The sequence below is a fragment of the Rattus norvegicus genome, chromosome 15 (genome assembly GCF_021556685.1).
Source record: "Rattus norvegicus strain SHRSP/BbbUtx chromosome 15, alternate assembly SHRSP_T2T, whole genome shotgun sequence".
NCBI classification, from domain to species: domain Eukaryota; kingdom Metazoa; phylum Chordata; class Mammalia; order Rodentia; family Muridae; genus Rattus; species Rattus norvegicus.
Window position 1 is genome coordinate 39,203,650 of NC_141548.1, and position 13,884 is coordinate 39,217,533.

Genomic DNA, 13,884 nt, shown 5'->3' on the forward strand with positions numbered 1-13,884 from the left:
CAACTCACAACCATCTGTTACTCCAGTCCCAGAGATCCAATGCCCTCTTCTCACCTCCACAGGCTCCAGGCACACACACGGTACACAAACACGTATGCAGGCAAACATACACATGAAAACGTTTTGAATATAATATTAAATCCCAGCCAGATATGGTGGCACACACCTTTATTAGCTCTAGCACTTAGGGACAGAGGCAGGCAAATTTCTGAGTTCAAGGCCAGCTTGGTCTACAGGACAGCCAGGACTACAAAAAGAAACCTTGTCTTGAAAAAAATTGAAAAACAAAACAAAACAAAAACAAAAACTGCTGTAGGAGGCCAATGAAACAGCTCTTCAAGTAAAGGAATGTACTGCAAAGCTTGACCCACATGACAGGACAGGACTGGCTTCTGTAAGCTATTCTCTGACCTACATAGACACACTAAATAAATAAATGAATAAATAAATGAATAAATAAATAAATAAATATAAATTTTTTATTAAAAATTGCTGAAAGAACTGCTGGTTTGAGTTTCCTAAAAAGGCTTCAAATGATTTTGGGCTTGGAGTTAGTAAAGACTTGCCAACAGTTTCTGAATAGCCCCCCCCCCCCCCCCAGCTGAGGACCGAACCCAGGGCCTTGCGCTTGCTAGGCAAGCGCTCTACCACTGAGCTAAATCCCCAACCCCTTCTGAATAGCTTTAAACATACATCTGCCATTTTATGCTACTTACTGATGTGAAGTATCATTCTCAGCACTGATGATCTACCTCATTAATATGAAAAATTGCTTTGTCTTTAACATATGCTGTTTATTCCACGGATACCAGAGAACTGATTTAAAATAAATGTCTTTATGACTGTCAGCAAATATTTTACTTATATACCTACTTTATATATGCCTAGGATGGAAAAAGTTTACAAACCCTGCTCCACAAATAACTTTGTCAAAAGTAGAGCCATCAGGTTCAGTAGCCTGTGAGCTCCCCTGCTGTGGGACACGCTCATTTGTTCAGTCCGTTCCACATGGAGTCCCTTTAGGATCTGAGCCCTTAAGGCCCAGACACAATTCCTCCTGGCTCTTCTGTTCCTTTTCTAGCCTGCTTCATTCTGTCTTCAGTTTAGCCTGCAGTAAATCCTACCACTGTAAACAAATGAGAAGGAAAACAAGACTTCTCTACTGTAGCTGTTCCTTTCCATTACTACCAAGCATTTACATCCAAGTCAAACCAAACTAGATCAGCTCCCTGGCAGCATGCAGCATCCAGCCCCCACCACTCTCCCAGTTTTCCACTTCTCACTGGCCCATGCCAGACAAACGACTTATACTTGCAATGCCCATCAGACATCTCCAAGACAGTAGCCTTCCAACTACTCCCTTCCCGGGAACACTGCTCTTCATGTTGTTACGCTGAACTGCAGCTAACCTTCTACAGCTACATTTCCTATTCTTCAGCTCCACTTCCTGTGTCTTTAAAACAGTATATCCTAGGGCTCTTTCCTTTCCCAGCCCCTTCTTCATTATCACTCAGCAATATTACCATTAACACTATCATCCTTTGAAAAAGTCACATCCATTCATTTATCATAGAGGTACTGGCAGTGGAGCTCAGGTCGTCAGGCTTGGCAACAAGGCCCTTCTCCTGCTAAGCCAGTGGTTCTTGATGTTCCTAATGTTGCAACCCTTTAATACTGTTTCTTGTTGTGGTGACCCTTATCCATAAAATTATTGCACTGCTACTTCATAACCATAATTTTGCTCTGTTGTAAATCATGATGTAAATATCTGATATGCAGGACCTCCCAAAGGGTCTCAGCCCACAGGTTGAGAGCCTCTGTGCCATGGCATTTCCCATGCATGCCCCTACATTATCATCTTCATTATTCTCTCATTGCTTTAACTCAAATTTCACTACTTAGCACAGAACCTGTAAACCAAATCTGGTAATCACCTGATTTCATAAGCACAGCTTTATCAGAACACAGCAACACATCCATTTACTTACCAACTTTCCACTGTTGTGCTCAAGGCAAGCTGAGTAGCCACAGCAGATGAAATATAGCTCTCCAAACTGTAAATTATTTGGGCTTCAAAGATTATGGCTTTTTACAGGAAAAAGCCTGTCAACCTGTTCTACAATGTAAAATACACCAAATAAATAGTCCTAATAACTTTTCCTACTTTTAAGTCCCAATGCTGATGCTATTTCAGACCATCTATGGAATTTCTAACCTGTTGTTTTGCTCTCAGCAACATGTCTCCATTGCAACTGAAGAACAGTTCTATATGCACAAATCACTCTACTTACCACCCAGAAAAAGAGGGTTTCCACAATTTAGCCCCTACCTATCCTATTCAATTTTCTAAACTCTCCTCATTAAGTAACAGTGTATTATTTTTGTTCCCTAAATGCACTACGATGCCTCCTCTAGGCCCACCCAACACTTACCGGCACCTGACACACCTGTATGTGTTATGAAGTCTTCATTGGCTTGCCCAGGCCAGCTTATATGGTTGCTTTCCCTAAAGGCCTTCTGTGCTGAGAATGCAGTTCCACCGGTAATCTCATTCTTCAAGCAAGACCCCTGAGGCAGAGTGGGAGGGTTACTAGAGGGCAGGGCTGACAAGCTGGAATAAATGCTGGTCTTGCCCCTTCCTAGTTCCATGTTTTTAAGCAATTTACCTAACTGATTTCCTTATCCCGCAACAGAACACTTGTGACCATTAAGAGTATTCTTACAGACTGAGTGTTTTGCTCACTGTTAAGTGTTCCACAGTTACTGGTAATCGTTATCTTTGATGTTTAATTCCTCAAACTCAGTTCAGAATTCAAAGTAGATTCCAGAACTCATTGTCTTTATACTTCAATCAAAATGACTTGTTAACGTTTGCCTAAAATAAACACTCAGTCCTATCTCCTAGGAAGTCCTTCCATTCCAAGACAATTAATCACCTAAGAATTATGTTACAAACATCACAGTTAACTTGAGAAGGAAAAAGGAAGGAATGGGGGCAAGAAAATCTAAAAAAATATAAAGCAATCTTCAGAACTAAGATACTCGTCTATTAAAACACAGGGATCAAAACAGCTCCCAGAGGTAGATGGCAGGAAGTAACAAGACCTTCAAGGGAGATCCCACTCAAAATGCCTAGGGCCAGCCAGGAAGCTAACTAAGTAGGTAAAAGTACTTGCCACCAAACCTGGCAACCTAAGATAAATCCCAGGATCCTATGGTGAAAAGAGAACAGACCCCTGCAAACTATCTTCCCTGTGCCTCTTTGCTGATCAGTAGTGTGTTCTAGATCAGGAATACATGTACTGCAGTATTTGCAACATAGGATATGCAAACAAATGCACAAAAACCACACTACCCCCATATAAATAGTTTTTCAATTTTCTAAAATAAGATATAAACACCAGGAACAGAACTTAATTGGTATAATTTGTGTTGGCCAGAAAAAATGGTGAGGTACTTTAAGTAGAGACAAAAGCATTCAGATTGAAAAATCCCACCGGGGTTGGGGATTTAGCTCAGTGCTAGAGCGCTTGCCTAGCAAGCGCAAGGCCCTGGGTTCGGTCCCCAGCTCCGGAAAAAAAAAAAAAAAAAAGAAAAAAAAAAAAGAAAAATCGCACCAAGAAAGCTGGTTATGGTGGTAAACACCTGCAATCCCAGCATGTGGGAGGTACCTGCAAGAGGACCAGAATTCAAGCTCAGCCAAAGCTACCTAAGACCTCCTTCTCAAAACACAAAACAAAACAAAAAGAAACCTACCAAGAGACAGTCAATGACAGGAAAGTAGCTTCCAAAGGCCAAAGCAAAGCATTGTTACCAAAAAGAAATAATAAATGTGATGCCACTGCTTCAACTCTTCACAAATGCTGGGCCTACAAGTCTGTCCTCCTAGAGATATTTCAAGTACAACCTTCCTATAACCTACTCCATTTCCTTAGGTATGGTCAAGCATTGCCTCTGTCTATACTCTAGCAGCAAACTGCATACAAGTATTAGAGAAGTTAGTACACAACACTGAATACTAAGCCTAGGGAAGAATCTCCCCCTAAAACTCCCTTCATCTGTGTGTGTTCTTCTTTTCTAACTTAATCCTATATGTAAGAGTGTTATGCTTGCATGTATATCTGAGTACCTCACGTGTGCAGCACCTGCAGAGAACAGAAGAGGGCACAGATTCCCCAGAAATGAAGTTAAAAATCTAAGACTGTAAGCCACCACATGGGTGCAGAAATTGCACCCAGGTCCTCTGGAGCTAGTGTTCCTTACCATTGGCCATCTCTCCAGTCTCTCATATTTATAAATTTTATGATGAAACTCTGCTTGGAACACAGGAAAACTTAAGTGTTATTAAGTCTGTTTTCTAATCACTAGGGTCTGTGAATCAAATAAGAAAGGGAGAGAAGGCTACTACAGAAAACATACTGACGAATCAGAAAGAGCAGCAGATTCAGCCCCACAAAAGGGATGAACAAAAACTCCACAAGTATAAGAATAAAAAAGCAAGTTTTAACTTAGCTAAAATAAAAAAATCTGAAGGCATTACCTATAAAAAGGATATGTATAATGGATATTAAGAACCAATAAAACAAAATCTTATCATAAGAGGGCAGACAACAGTGTAAGACATTTTAGAACACAGCACTCTAAAACTGGTAGATAAGGAATTGTATAACCAGAAAGCCTGACAGCTCAGTCACTCCCTTTCTCTCCCTCCTCTACTCTGACAGTTCTACAGAGGTCACTCCCTGTTACAACCTGCTAAGCTGTAGCTAAAACCTGTTCAGCATCAGTCTGTCTGACCAAGACTCCCTAGATCAGGGGGGAATATTTCCATTTTCCTAAATCATTTTTTCAGAAGAATTAATTCCATATCATAATCGACATGACAAGGGTATGGCATATCCATAGAAAGGAGGGTTACATCTGCCTAACTACTACTATGTCCTCCCTTCCCTTGGTGATCGAAGAGCAGACCTGGAAGGAATGCTACAGTCAAACTTTGTACTAGCAAAATAAAGTCAATGTAGGAATGCTGCAAGCACCCCGGACAATACCGCTGACTCTGAAGCCTGGCTTTCTAGAATATACTTTGTAACTCCTTTACTTGATAGCAAAAGTTCCTGTGTGTCATAACTCTCTAAAATAACTAAAATTCATCTCAGCAAATACAGTAACTTTCATATCTGTGACCCTGCAATCAAATAATATCATTATCAGCATATATTCTAAGATACATAGCATCAATTAAAATTTTTGATAAAGGGGTTGGGGATTTAGCTCAGTGGTAGAGTGCTTGCCTACAAGGCCCTGGGTTCGGTCCCCAGCTCCGAAAAAAAGAAAAGAAAAGAAATTTTTTTTGATAAAAAATATGCCAAACTGTGAATGCAGGTCAACACCTGTAATCCTACACTTAGGAAATAGGGGCGGGAGGCTAGAAGTTCAAGGCAAGGCTTAGCTACAGAGGGAGTTTGAAGGCTAGTGTGATTTATTTAAGTCTTGTCAGAAGCAAACTGAATCTGACCAACTCCCTGTAAGTTTAACTCCCAGTTTACAGAAAAGCCCAAGGACGGTGCAGACTATAAGGAACAAACTAAACCTCACCATGAGAAAAGACAAGACTGTGCCAGGACCTTCTATTAGGCTCAGCCATATGAAACTGCTGATTCTTGGTTGTTCTAAACCACAAAAAAATGATAATTTCCCATGGTGCAATGCAATGAAAAATCACTGACCTGGCTTTTTTCTCCTAACAAATTAATGGTATTTTAAATGGTGGGAAATATAAGGATGCAAACACCTGTAATACTAGCATTACCAGGAGGCAGGAGAAAGTTCTAGGATAGCCTGGGCTATACAGCAAAGCTTTGTCTCAAAAACAAACGAACAAACAACAACAAAACAGTAAGGCTGAGGGTGTGGCTCAGTTGGTAGAGTGCTTGCCCAGCCCTGAGTTTGATCCCCAGCACTGGACAGTGGTGCATGCAATATCAAGAGTTAAAGGTCATCCCTGGCTATACAACAAGTTCAAAGCCAACCTGGGTAAATACATGAGGACCAGTAAAACAAACAAAAACAAAACAAAAAAAAAAGGCCAAAATAAATAAAATGATGGGCAGGCAACAGCCAAACTGTAGGAAATAACCCAAGTATTCACTGACAGAATGAATAGACCAGTGGTTCTCAACTTCCTAATGCTGCAACCCTTTAATACAGTTCCTCGTGTTGTGGTGACCTCCAACCAGAAAACTATTCGTTGCTACTTCACAACTGCAATTTTGCTACTATTATGAATCCTAGCAGAATTTTTGGGGTTGGGGATTTAGCTCAGTGGTAGAGCACTTGCCTAGCAAGCGCAAGGCCCTGGGTTCGGTCCCCAGCTCCGAAAAAAAGAAAAGAAAAAAAAAAAAAGAACAAATGAATCCTAATGAAAATATCTGTATTTTCTGATGGTCGTGGGCCACCCCTATGAAGGTGACATTCAACACTCACGCCAAAGGCTGAGAACCACTGGAATAGACCAAATGCAGTATATACATACTGTAGAATATTAAAGGAAGGAAAATTTAACACATGCTACAATAAAGATGAACCTTGAAGACATTGTGCAAAGTGAATATAAGCCAGTATCCAAGGCCTGTGTGCTGAATCTTAATCTACTAAGCACTTGCCTTACTCTCCTAACACTTTACCTGTCATAATGTATATTCTATTTTCAAAGTAAAAGGGAAAGACAGTACAGGAGTAATAGTCTCAGTTCAAAAACGTATTGTGCCTTTTTCTTTGTTGGCCATCTAAAGGAAAGATGGTCACTAGCAGCTTTAGAGTCACCTGTGGGAGTTCCACCAGGGTTCTCACTCTTGCTGTCTCCTCAAACCACCAGGGCCTGATTGGGAGATACAGGCTGAACATGTATGTGCCAGCAGTGGCTGGTTCCATCAGCACACAAAGGACAAACTATCTTAGTTTGTACTAAGTGATCATTCTTGAAGGGATTATTCAAGACCAGTAGAAGATCATGCTAGTCTTTGTACATGAACATGTGTGTGTATGTGTACACATATACATTTAACTAATTTTATGCATGTGGGTGTTTTCCTTGCATATATGTCTGTGTACCAAGTGCATACCTAGTGCCTAAGGCAGCCAGAAGAGGGTGCTTGATCTCCTAAAACTGGAGATATAGACTATTGTATCCTGCCATGTGGTGCTTAGAATAGAAACTTGTTCTGCAAGTGCATTAAGTGCTCTTACCTTGCTCTGAGCAGTCTCAATAGTCCTGCAAAGTACAAGAGTGTGTGTGTGTGTTCCTAAGGGGTGTATGTGTGTATGTGTACATACTCCAACACACTTTGGGAAAACGACAGTACCGGTGTGGGTGTATCAAAGACTGTTTAGTGCTTGCTTTGTTTCAACCATATTGCGTGATAAACATTGAAGATTAGAGTCGGTGCCCTCAAGTACCTTACAACACATTTGGGAGAACAGACAAAACACAATTCATTACATTACCACTACTACTACAATAAGATTCCCTCAGGAGCAAAGAGAAGTACAGTATTTAAGAGAAAGGAATTAGCCAGCCAGTCAACAGGAGACAGAAAAGATATAGCAAGATAGCCCTGAGAATAGAAACAGCCCTGGGAAAGAGGAGAGGAGGGCAGGACTCAGATTATGTATAAGCATAGAAGATGTTCAGTGTTGGAGAGCTTAACTGGGGTAGGAAAGGGAGAGGTAGTGAGGAGAAAAAAGATCCCAGTGAACTACAGGGCACCACTGAGGGAAATTTTTATACTGCCAGGTGACAGGCCATAAGGTCTCAAATGCAGGGGGCAAAGTTAGAATAAGTAGGCAAGGTTAAAACCCAGACAGCACAGAGACTGAAGCCACACTGACTGGCATCTTGACTGAAGGTGAAGGTGAGGAAAGAATCCAGAAGACTCTCAGGTTTCAGATTTAGGCACAGCTAGGGCAATAAGAACACAAAGGCAGAGCATGGCGTTAGCGCTCACTGAGCAGAAGCTGCTAAGGTGTGTCTGTAATCTTCCAGCAGATGACTAAAATAGATCTCACTCCTGCTCTTGCGGTCCCCCTCCCCACCTCAGAGGAGTGATGGTTAAAGTTAATCAACTGCTGGTGTGAACTAGAAGAGTTGTTCCTAGAGGAGGACTCACAGGCAGAATCCTAACACATACCTACACTCAATGAATAGGAGTGGCACTGGCAAAGGCAAAATGAAGCCAGGAAAAGGGACACACACTCCCGACCTCCTCCCTGTCAGCAAATTCAGGAAAATTAGTACCTGACATATGACAGAGATTCCTGAAAAATGGCACATTCTGCAGGGTTAGTAACAAAAAGGTATCAAGAAGGCTGGAGCAATAAGCACCTTCGAGACACTGAATGTGGTTAAATGGAGCCAAAAAGGAGAATGGTGAATCCCAAACTCTTTGTGTTCAATCGTTATTATTTAGAGAAACTAAGTATCGACATGCTAATAAAAATAAACATTAATTCTCTATTTTAATCTTTCCTCTAGTTCACACTTAAGTATGAGTTTATTCACCTTACAAAAGTACATTTACAGCAAACAGACTGGGTTTGTTTTATTAGAAATTATTATCTTCTAAGAGTCTAGAAAGCCAGTTCCCTGATAAGAGCACTGTTTTTGCAAAAGATGAGACTTCAGTGTCCAGCACCCATGTGAGATAGTTCACAACTACTATAACTCTTAACTCCAGGGTATCCAATGCCCTCTTATGGATTCTGAGGGCATCTGCATGTAAACACACACACAAAATCTTTTTAAAGTTTTTAAATCTTTTTTAAAAACTTGTACTTTAAAAAGATCTTACACTATTTTATCTTTCATCCCTAAAGGCATAGTTTTAAAAAGTATATTATCTAGTCCCTTTTCTCAAAATATATGAAATTTTACCAACCAATTACTAACTGACCAGTGACACTGTCTATACCTACTAGGTATCTTGACAGAGCCCGTATTTAAAACCATATACATCTACACTGTTAAACAGCATTACCCTCTATCCCAAACAAGTGAAAAGGAATTCACTTAGGAAAGCACTAGAGAATAGCAAGTGATAATGCAAAACACAGGCAGTCAGCAAAAACCTTATGGGGGTCTTCTGAAGGTCTGCTTCATTAGAATGACAATGTGGAAGAATCATAATCTTATTGATTATGGAGCTATATGAAGGAGTCTGAGGGAAGAGTTTATCAGAATGAGCCCAACTCAAAGGACAGCCAGTGGTATACAAGAGGACTGTGTGTAGGAAATCATGGAGAACCTCTTACCAATACAGTAGAATGTCCAGAGAGGAAGAAACAATCTTGAAAATGCTAATTGATTGCAAATGAAAATGTGTTTTATTCTTGGTTCTAAATCTAAAGGATAAAGGTTCCACGATTTATTAAACCAAGAATTCAGGTGGTTTTGTTTTGTTTTTTATAAAATAAACTCTACTAATAAGAATAAAACATTTCAAGAATGAAAAAGGCAAATAAATTCAATGATAAGTTGTATAAAATGTGTAATTGATGTTTTAAAGCAAAATAGGGATTGCATGATGTAGTCACCATTTCTTCAGTACTTTCCTGGCTTTCCTTCAGGCAGGCTTCACTCATGCCAAAGCCACAGTTTCCCTCAGCGGAGGAGAGCAGAATGAGCAAGAGAGATGTCTCTCTGGTTCGGAGCCACAGTTTCTGACAGAAGCCCAGGCTCAGTCTCTCACCACGTTGAGGGGTACTGAAGAGTTGTAGGCCTCAGCTTTCCTCCACAGCCGATGGGAAATGCAATGGTGCCTACCTTCACAGGATGGCTGTGGCCAAGTACTTACCGTCATACACTCACTGAGTATGAAGGTTTCTTATCTTAGTTCTACTGCTGTGAGGAAACACCATGACCAAACCAATTTAGAAGGAAGCTTACAGTTTCAGGGCTAGACCCTGATCATCATGGCCCAAAGTGCAGAGGCAGAAAGGCAGGCAGGCAGGTCACGATAATAGGTGAGAGCTCACATCTAATTCACAAACTGCAGGCAGAAAAAAAAAAAAATGCCACTAGGCCTTATGCAGGCTTTTAAACCTCAAAGCCACCCCTAGTGACACAACGATACACCTCCAGCAATGCCATACTTCCAAATCCTTTAACAGTTCCTCTGAAATACACAAGTCTATGGGGGTCATTCTCATTCAAACCACCAGTTCCTTACCATGTTATTTTTAATTATTGACAAAAATGCCATGTCCAGGTAATCCAAATAGCTTAGTGGGTAAAGACATATGCCACCAGGTCTGGCAACCTAAGTGTGACCCCTACGTAAGAAAGGAAACAGCCCCTGCAAGCTGTCCTCTGACTTCCACAGGTGTGCTGTACCACAAGCACAAAAACAGATGAATAGACGAAAAGTTGGCTCGGTGGCAGCGGCACACACACACCTTTGGTCCTTAGCTCGGTGGCAGCGGCACACACACACCTTTGGTCCCAGCAGATCTCTGGGAGTGAGGCCAGCCTGGTCTACATATAGAGTGACTTCCAGGACAGCCAAGGCAACACAGAAAAACCACCTCGAAAAAACAAACAAATAAAAGTCATATTTTTGAGGCTTGTGCACACCCATGTATGTGCATAAAGCAAGACAAGGTTACCTTGGGTTCCAACTACTTGAATGTCTGTTTTAGAATCATTCACTAAGCAGAATATTTCTGTTTTACACCCCTTTCTATATCTAAAGAGAAAAAAATTTCTTTTTTAAAAAGCTTTAGGACCAATGCCTTACATAAAAAAAAAATCTAATACTGAGATACAAACTCAGTCCCATTTCATCTTCACTTGTCTTTCTAGGTTGGCTATAAAAATCTGATTCCCTTACCCAAGCTTCAATCACTATCGATGATAATTTAGCTCCTCCCTTTCTACCTGTGCATGCAGGCTTACTTTATGTTCTGTGAACTTTGCACAAAAAAGACAAGGAAGGAAAGGAAGATTAAGAGAAAGAGTATGAGATGGAAAGGGTCATTAAGTCCTGATTTCAAGTTATACCACCCAGTCTTAATTTTTGGAAAATCCCCCCTTATATACCACACTTCTTGTAACACCGCTCCACCAGCTCTAGATTGCTGCCTTTACCTGTTTCCATCACTCAGGACACAGCTCACTCTTAGCTCTGAATAAATTTCTTAGATCTCCCTACTAAGCAAAACCATCCAAGGGATGCTTCGCCACAGGCATTTATAGTCTCAGACCAGCAGAGGCCATCTAGACATCTCAGATCCACCCCATCATGTAATCATGCCTCTTTTGCACCTATGACTTTAGTCAGTCATTTATCATCCGCCCATCTCAAGTTTGATACATACTTCCTAGAAGACCCACCGCTTTATTCTGCACTCCAAAGTCCTCTTACGAAGCCATTCTTATAGAATGTCTCTAAGATGCTTTCTCTCTGCAACCCTTTCTACTCACAGCTCTCAAAGAATGCTGCCTTATTTTCCTTGTACCAGATAGATGACTGCATAATTTAAAAATGTTTTATCTTCTGTCTACACTATTTGTAAAGAAAGAAACAATAGCAAACACCCTAATAATCGCAACTACTTAATTATAGTGCTAACTCATAGTATGACTCAAATGCAGCACAGCTTTTAATGGGAAAAATAAATTTAATATGGCTGGCATCTCCTCTTAGTTCTGTTTAAAACCACAATAAAGACCCTAAATTAGACCAGACCCTAGATTACCCTTCCACTACATTTCTAGCATCCACCCACTCCCCAGAACCCCTTAGCAAAGCAGTCCCATTGCAGTTCTAGGAACTTCGGAAATTAGTAATCTTCAAATCACAAAAGCCTATCCCCTTCTTCGACCCTGCCCTTCCCCTTCCCCAGTTATCACCTTTTCATTTCATTCATTTGCTTATTTTTTGAGGTAGGGTGCCCGCAGGTTCAGGATGACCTTGAACTCCTAACTTGCCGCTATCCCAACAAGTGCTGAGATTACTGAGGGCGCACCAAGCTTTTCTTTGACTCTTCAGGATCAGCTCATTCCCATTTATCTGTCAGAGATCACTCAGACGCCATCTTTGTTTGCACTAGTCACCCAATAGTCACTTAGCAAATGAATGCTCTCAGATGTTACCAGCACGCTACAGAAACGTGCAATTCTATATCGAAGAATTCTTCTTGGGGTTGGGGATTTAGCTCAGTGGTAGAGCGCTTGCCTAGGAAGCGCAAGGCCCTCGGTTCGGTCCCCAGCTCCGAAAAAAAGAACCAAAAAAAAAAAAGAATTCTTCTTCTCTAGTAAAGGAATGCACCACTTCTAAGTGGTGAGGATTAAATGTTCTTGGTATAGCACACCAATGTATAGTTCTTTGTGTCTGCCACAAAGAACTACCATTTGAATGCCTATTTCATGTCCTAGTTATACTGACATAGGCTTGAACATGAAATGTTGTAAACAAAACCCGACAAAATGGCAACTGTCCTTTTCATGTATCCACAAGCCACTTGTCACCTTCTAGTAAGCAGCAAGTAGTTGCTGTGGATCTATTACATGCAGAAGTCCTCACTAGTTATCATTTAACAAACAGGACACAGAACTCAAACGAATCATGACAAAAACTTACACCAACATCCAGAAAAGGAAAGAATGTACAAGCAATAGAGTATCCACGTAAACTATTCAGGTTTTGCTTACAGTAATAAGAGACAACCTCAAGAACAATTACTGGTGGGACAAAGTGTGGTGGCCCACACCTGTAATCCCAGCACGTGGGAGACTGAGGCAGGATTATTCTCTCTGCTTAACCAGCCTGCCCTGTAGTTAAAGCCTTGTCTCAAAAACAAAACAAATGAAAAGCAAGAGAGACCACACACACGCCACATACACATACACATACACATACATACACACACACACACACACACACACACACACACACACACACACTCTTACCAAAAAAACAGACTGATGGATGTTCCATTTGCTAGGTTTCACTTTTGTTTGGAATTCTCATAAAGAAACTTAAATGTGATCAGGGCAGAGATAGAAAACCTATAGTCTCACTCAAATGGGAATTCCACAGATATTCCCCCAGGTTCTTTCCAGTTCATAATTAATTTTGTAGCTCTGAAAAATGGTCCAGGTTCGTCTGCTTCTCAACCAAACCAAACCCTGTATTTACTAACTAGCCTCTTACCAAAGACTACTAGACTATACAAATCATATTACCTACTATTAGAATAGAGAAGAGGATATGGGCTCAAAACTATTTCCCCCATCAAATCCAGAGGTTGGGTCCCAGTGAAGTTTGTGCTATTACACTTCATTGGTTTTAGTAGGAGCAGAGAGACCTCTAGCGCTACCTCAATAAGCAGAGTTTGCAAATAGTAGCTGCTAATGTCACCTTAATGAGACAATGGCAACATGCTGAGTAGCAGCAAACTGAGTGACCACAATGAATGTTTACAGTTTTGCAACCACTTGGAAAATCTACTAGCTTGGTGGCATGTGGTATACACAAGGACGTAGGAATCTATGTATCCAATTTATTTCTGCAAAACAGGTCAAAGAAATTATTTTCCTATTATTCACACTTCCACTCCAAAACGTGCTTTAGAAAAAAAAAATCCCAAGATCAGAGGTCTGCACAACCTCCTTCCCAAAGCTTCAACACAATAGACGGTAAACTATTGTCCACCTTTAGCTCGCTCCAAATGCCAGCAGTCACAGGGGTATGAGCTGCAACAGCTCGGGAAGACTGGTCCAAAGGACAGCACTGGAATATAAGAAAATGGTCTTGGCGCATCCTACCCTCCCCCATCCACCACCCTCAAACAAGTCAGTTACCCGGCTGGTCCCCACCCCCCTCT

The 13,884-nt window shown here is 41.0% G+C and overlaps 1 protein-coding gene across 5 annotated transcripts in view; it reads right to left on the reverse strand.

The window, feature by feature from the left end:
- Positions 1-13,884, reverse strand: part of Kpna3 (karyopherin subunit alpha 3) — a 74,083-nt gene that overhangs the window by 59,709 nt on the left and 490 nt on the right. For 2 of the 5 annotated variants that reach the window (XM_087586132.1, XM_087586134.1), the window contains exon 1: positions 13,713-13,878. The exons of 1 other annotated variant lie outside the window; for it this stretch is intronic. In XM_087586132.1, coding sequence (XP_087442258.1) covers positions 13,713-13,835 — 123 coding nt within the window. In that variant the 5' untranslated portion in view covers positions 13,836-13,878. Of the gene's footprint in view, positions 1-2,432; positions 2,948-13,712; positions 13,879-13,884 lie in introns of those variants that run through there. 2 more of the 5 variants (XM_087586135.1, XM_087586133.1) reach the window with 2 other exon arrangements.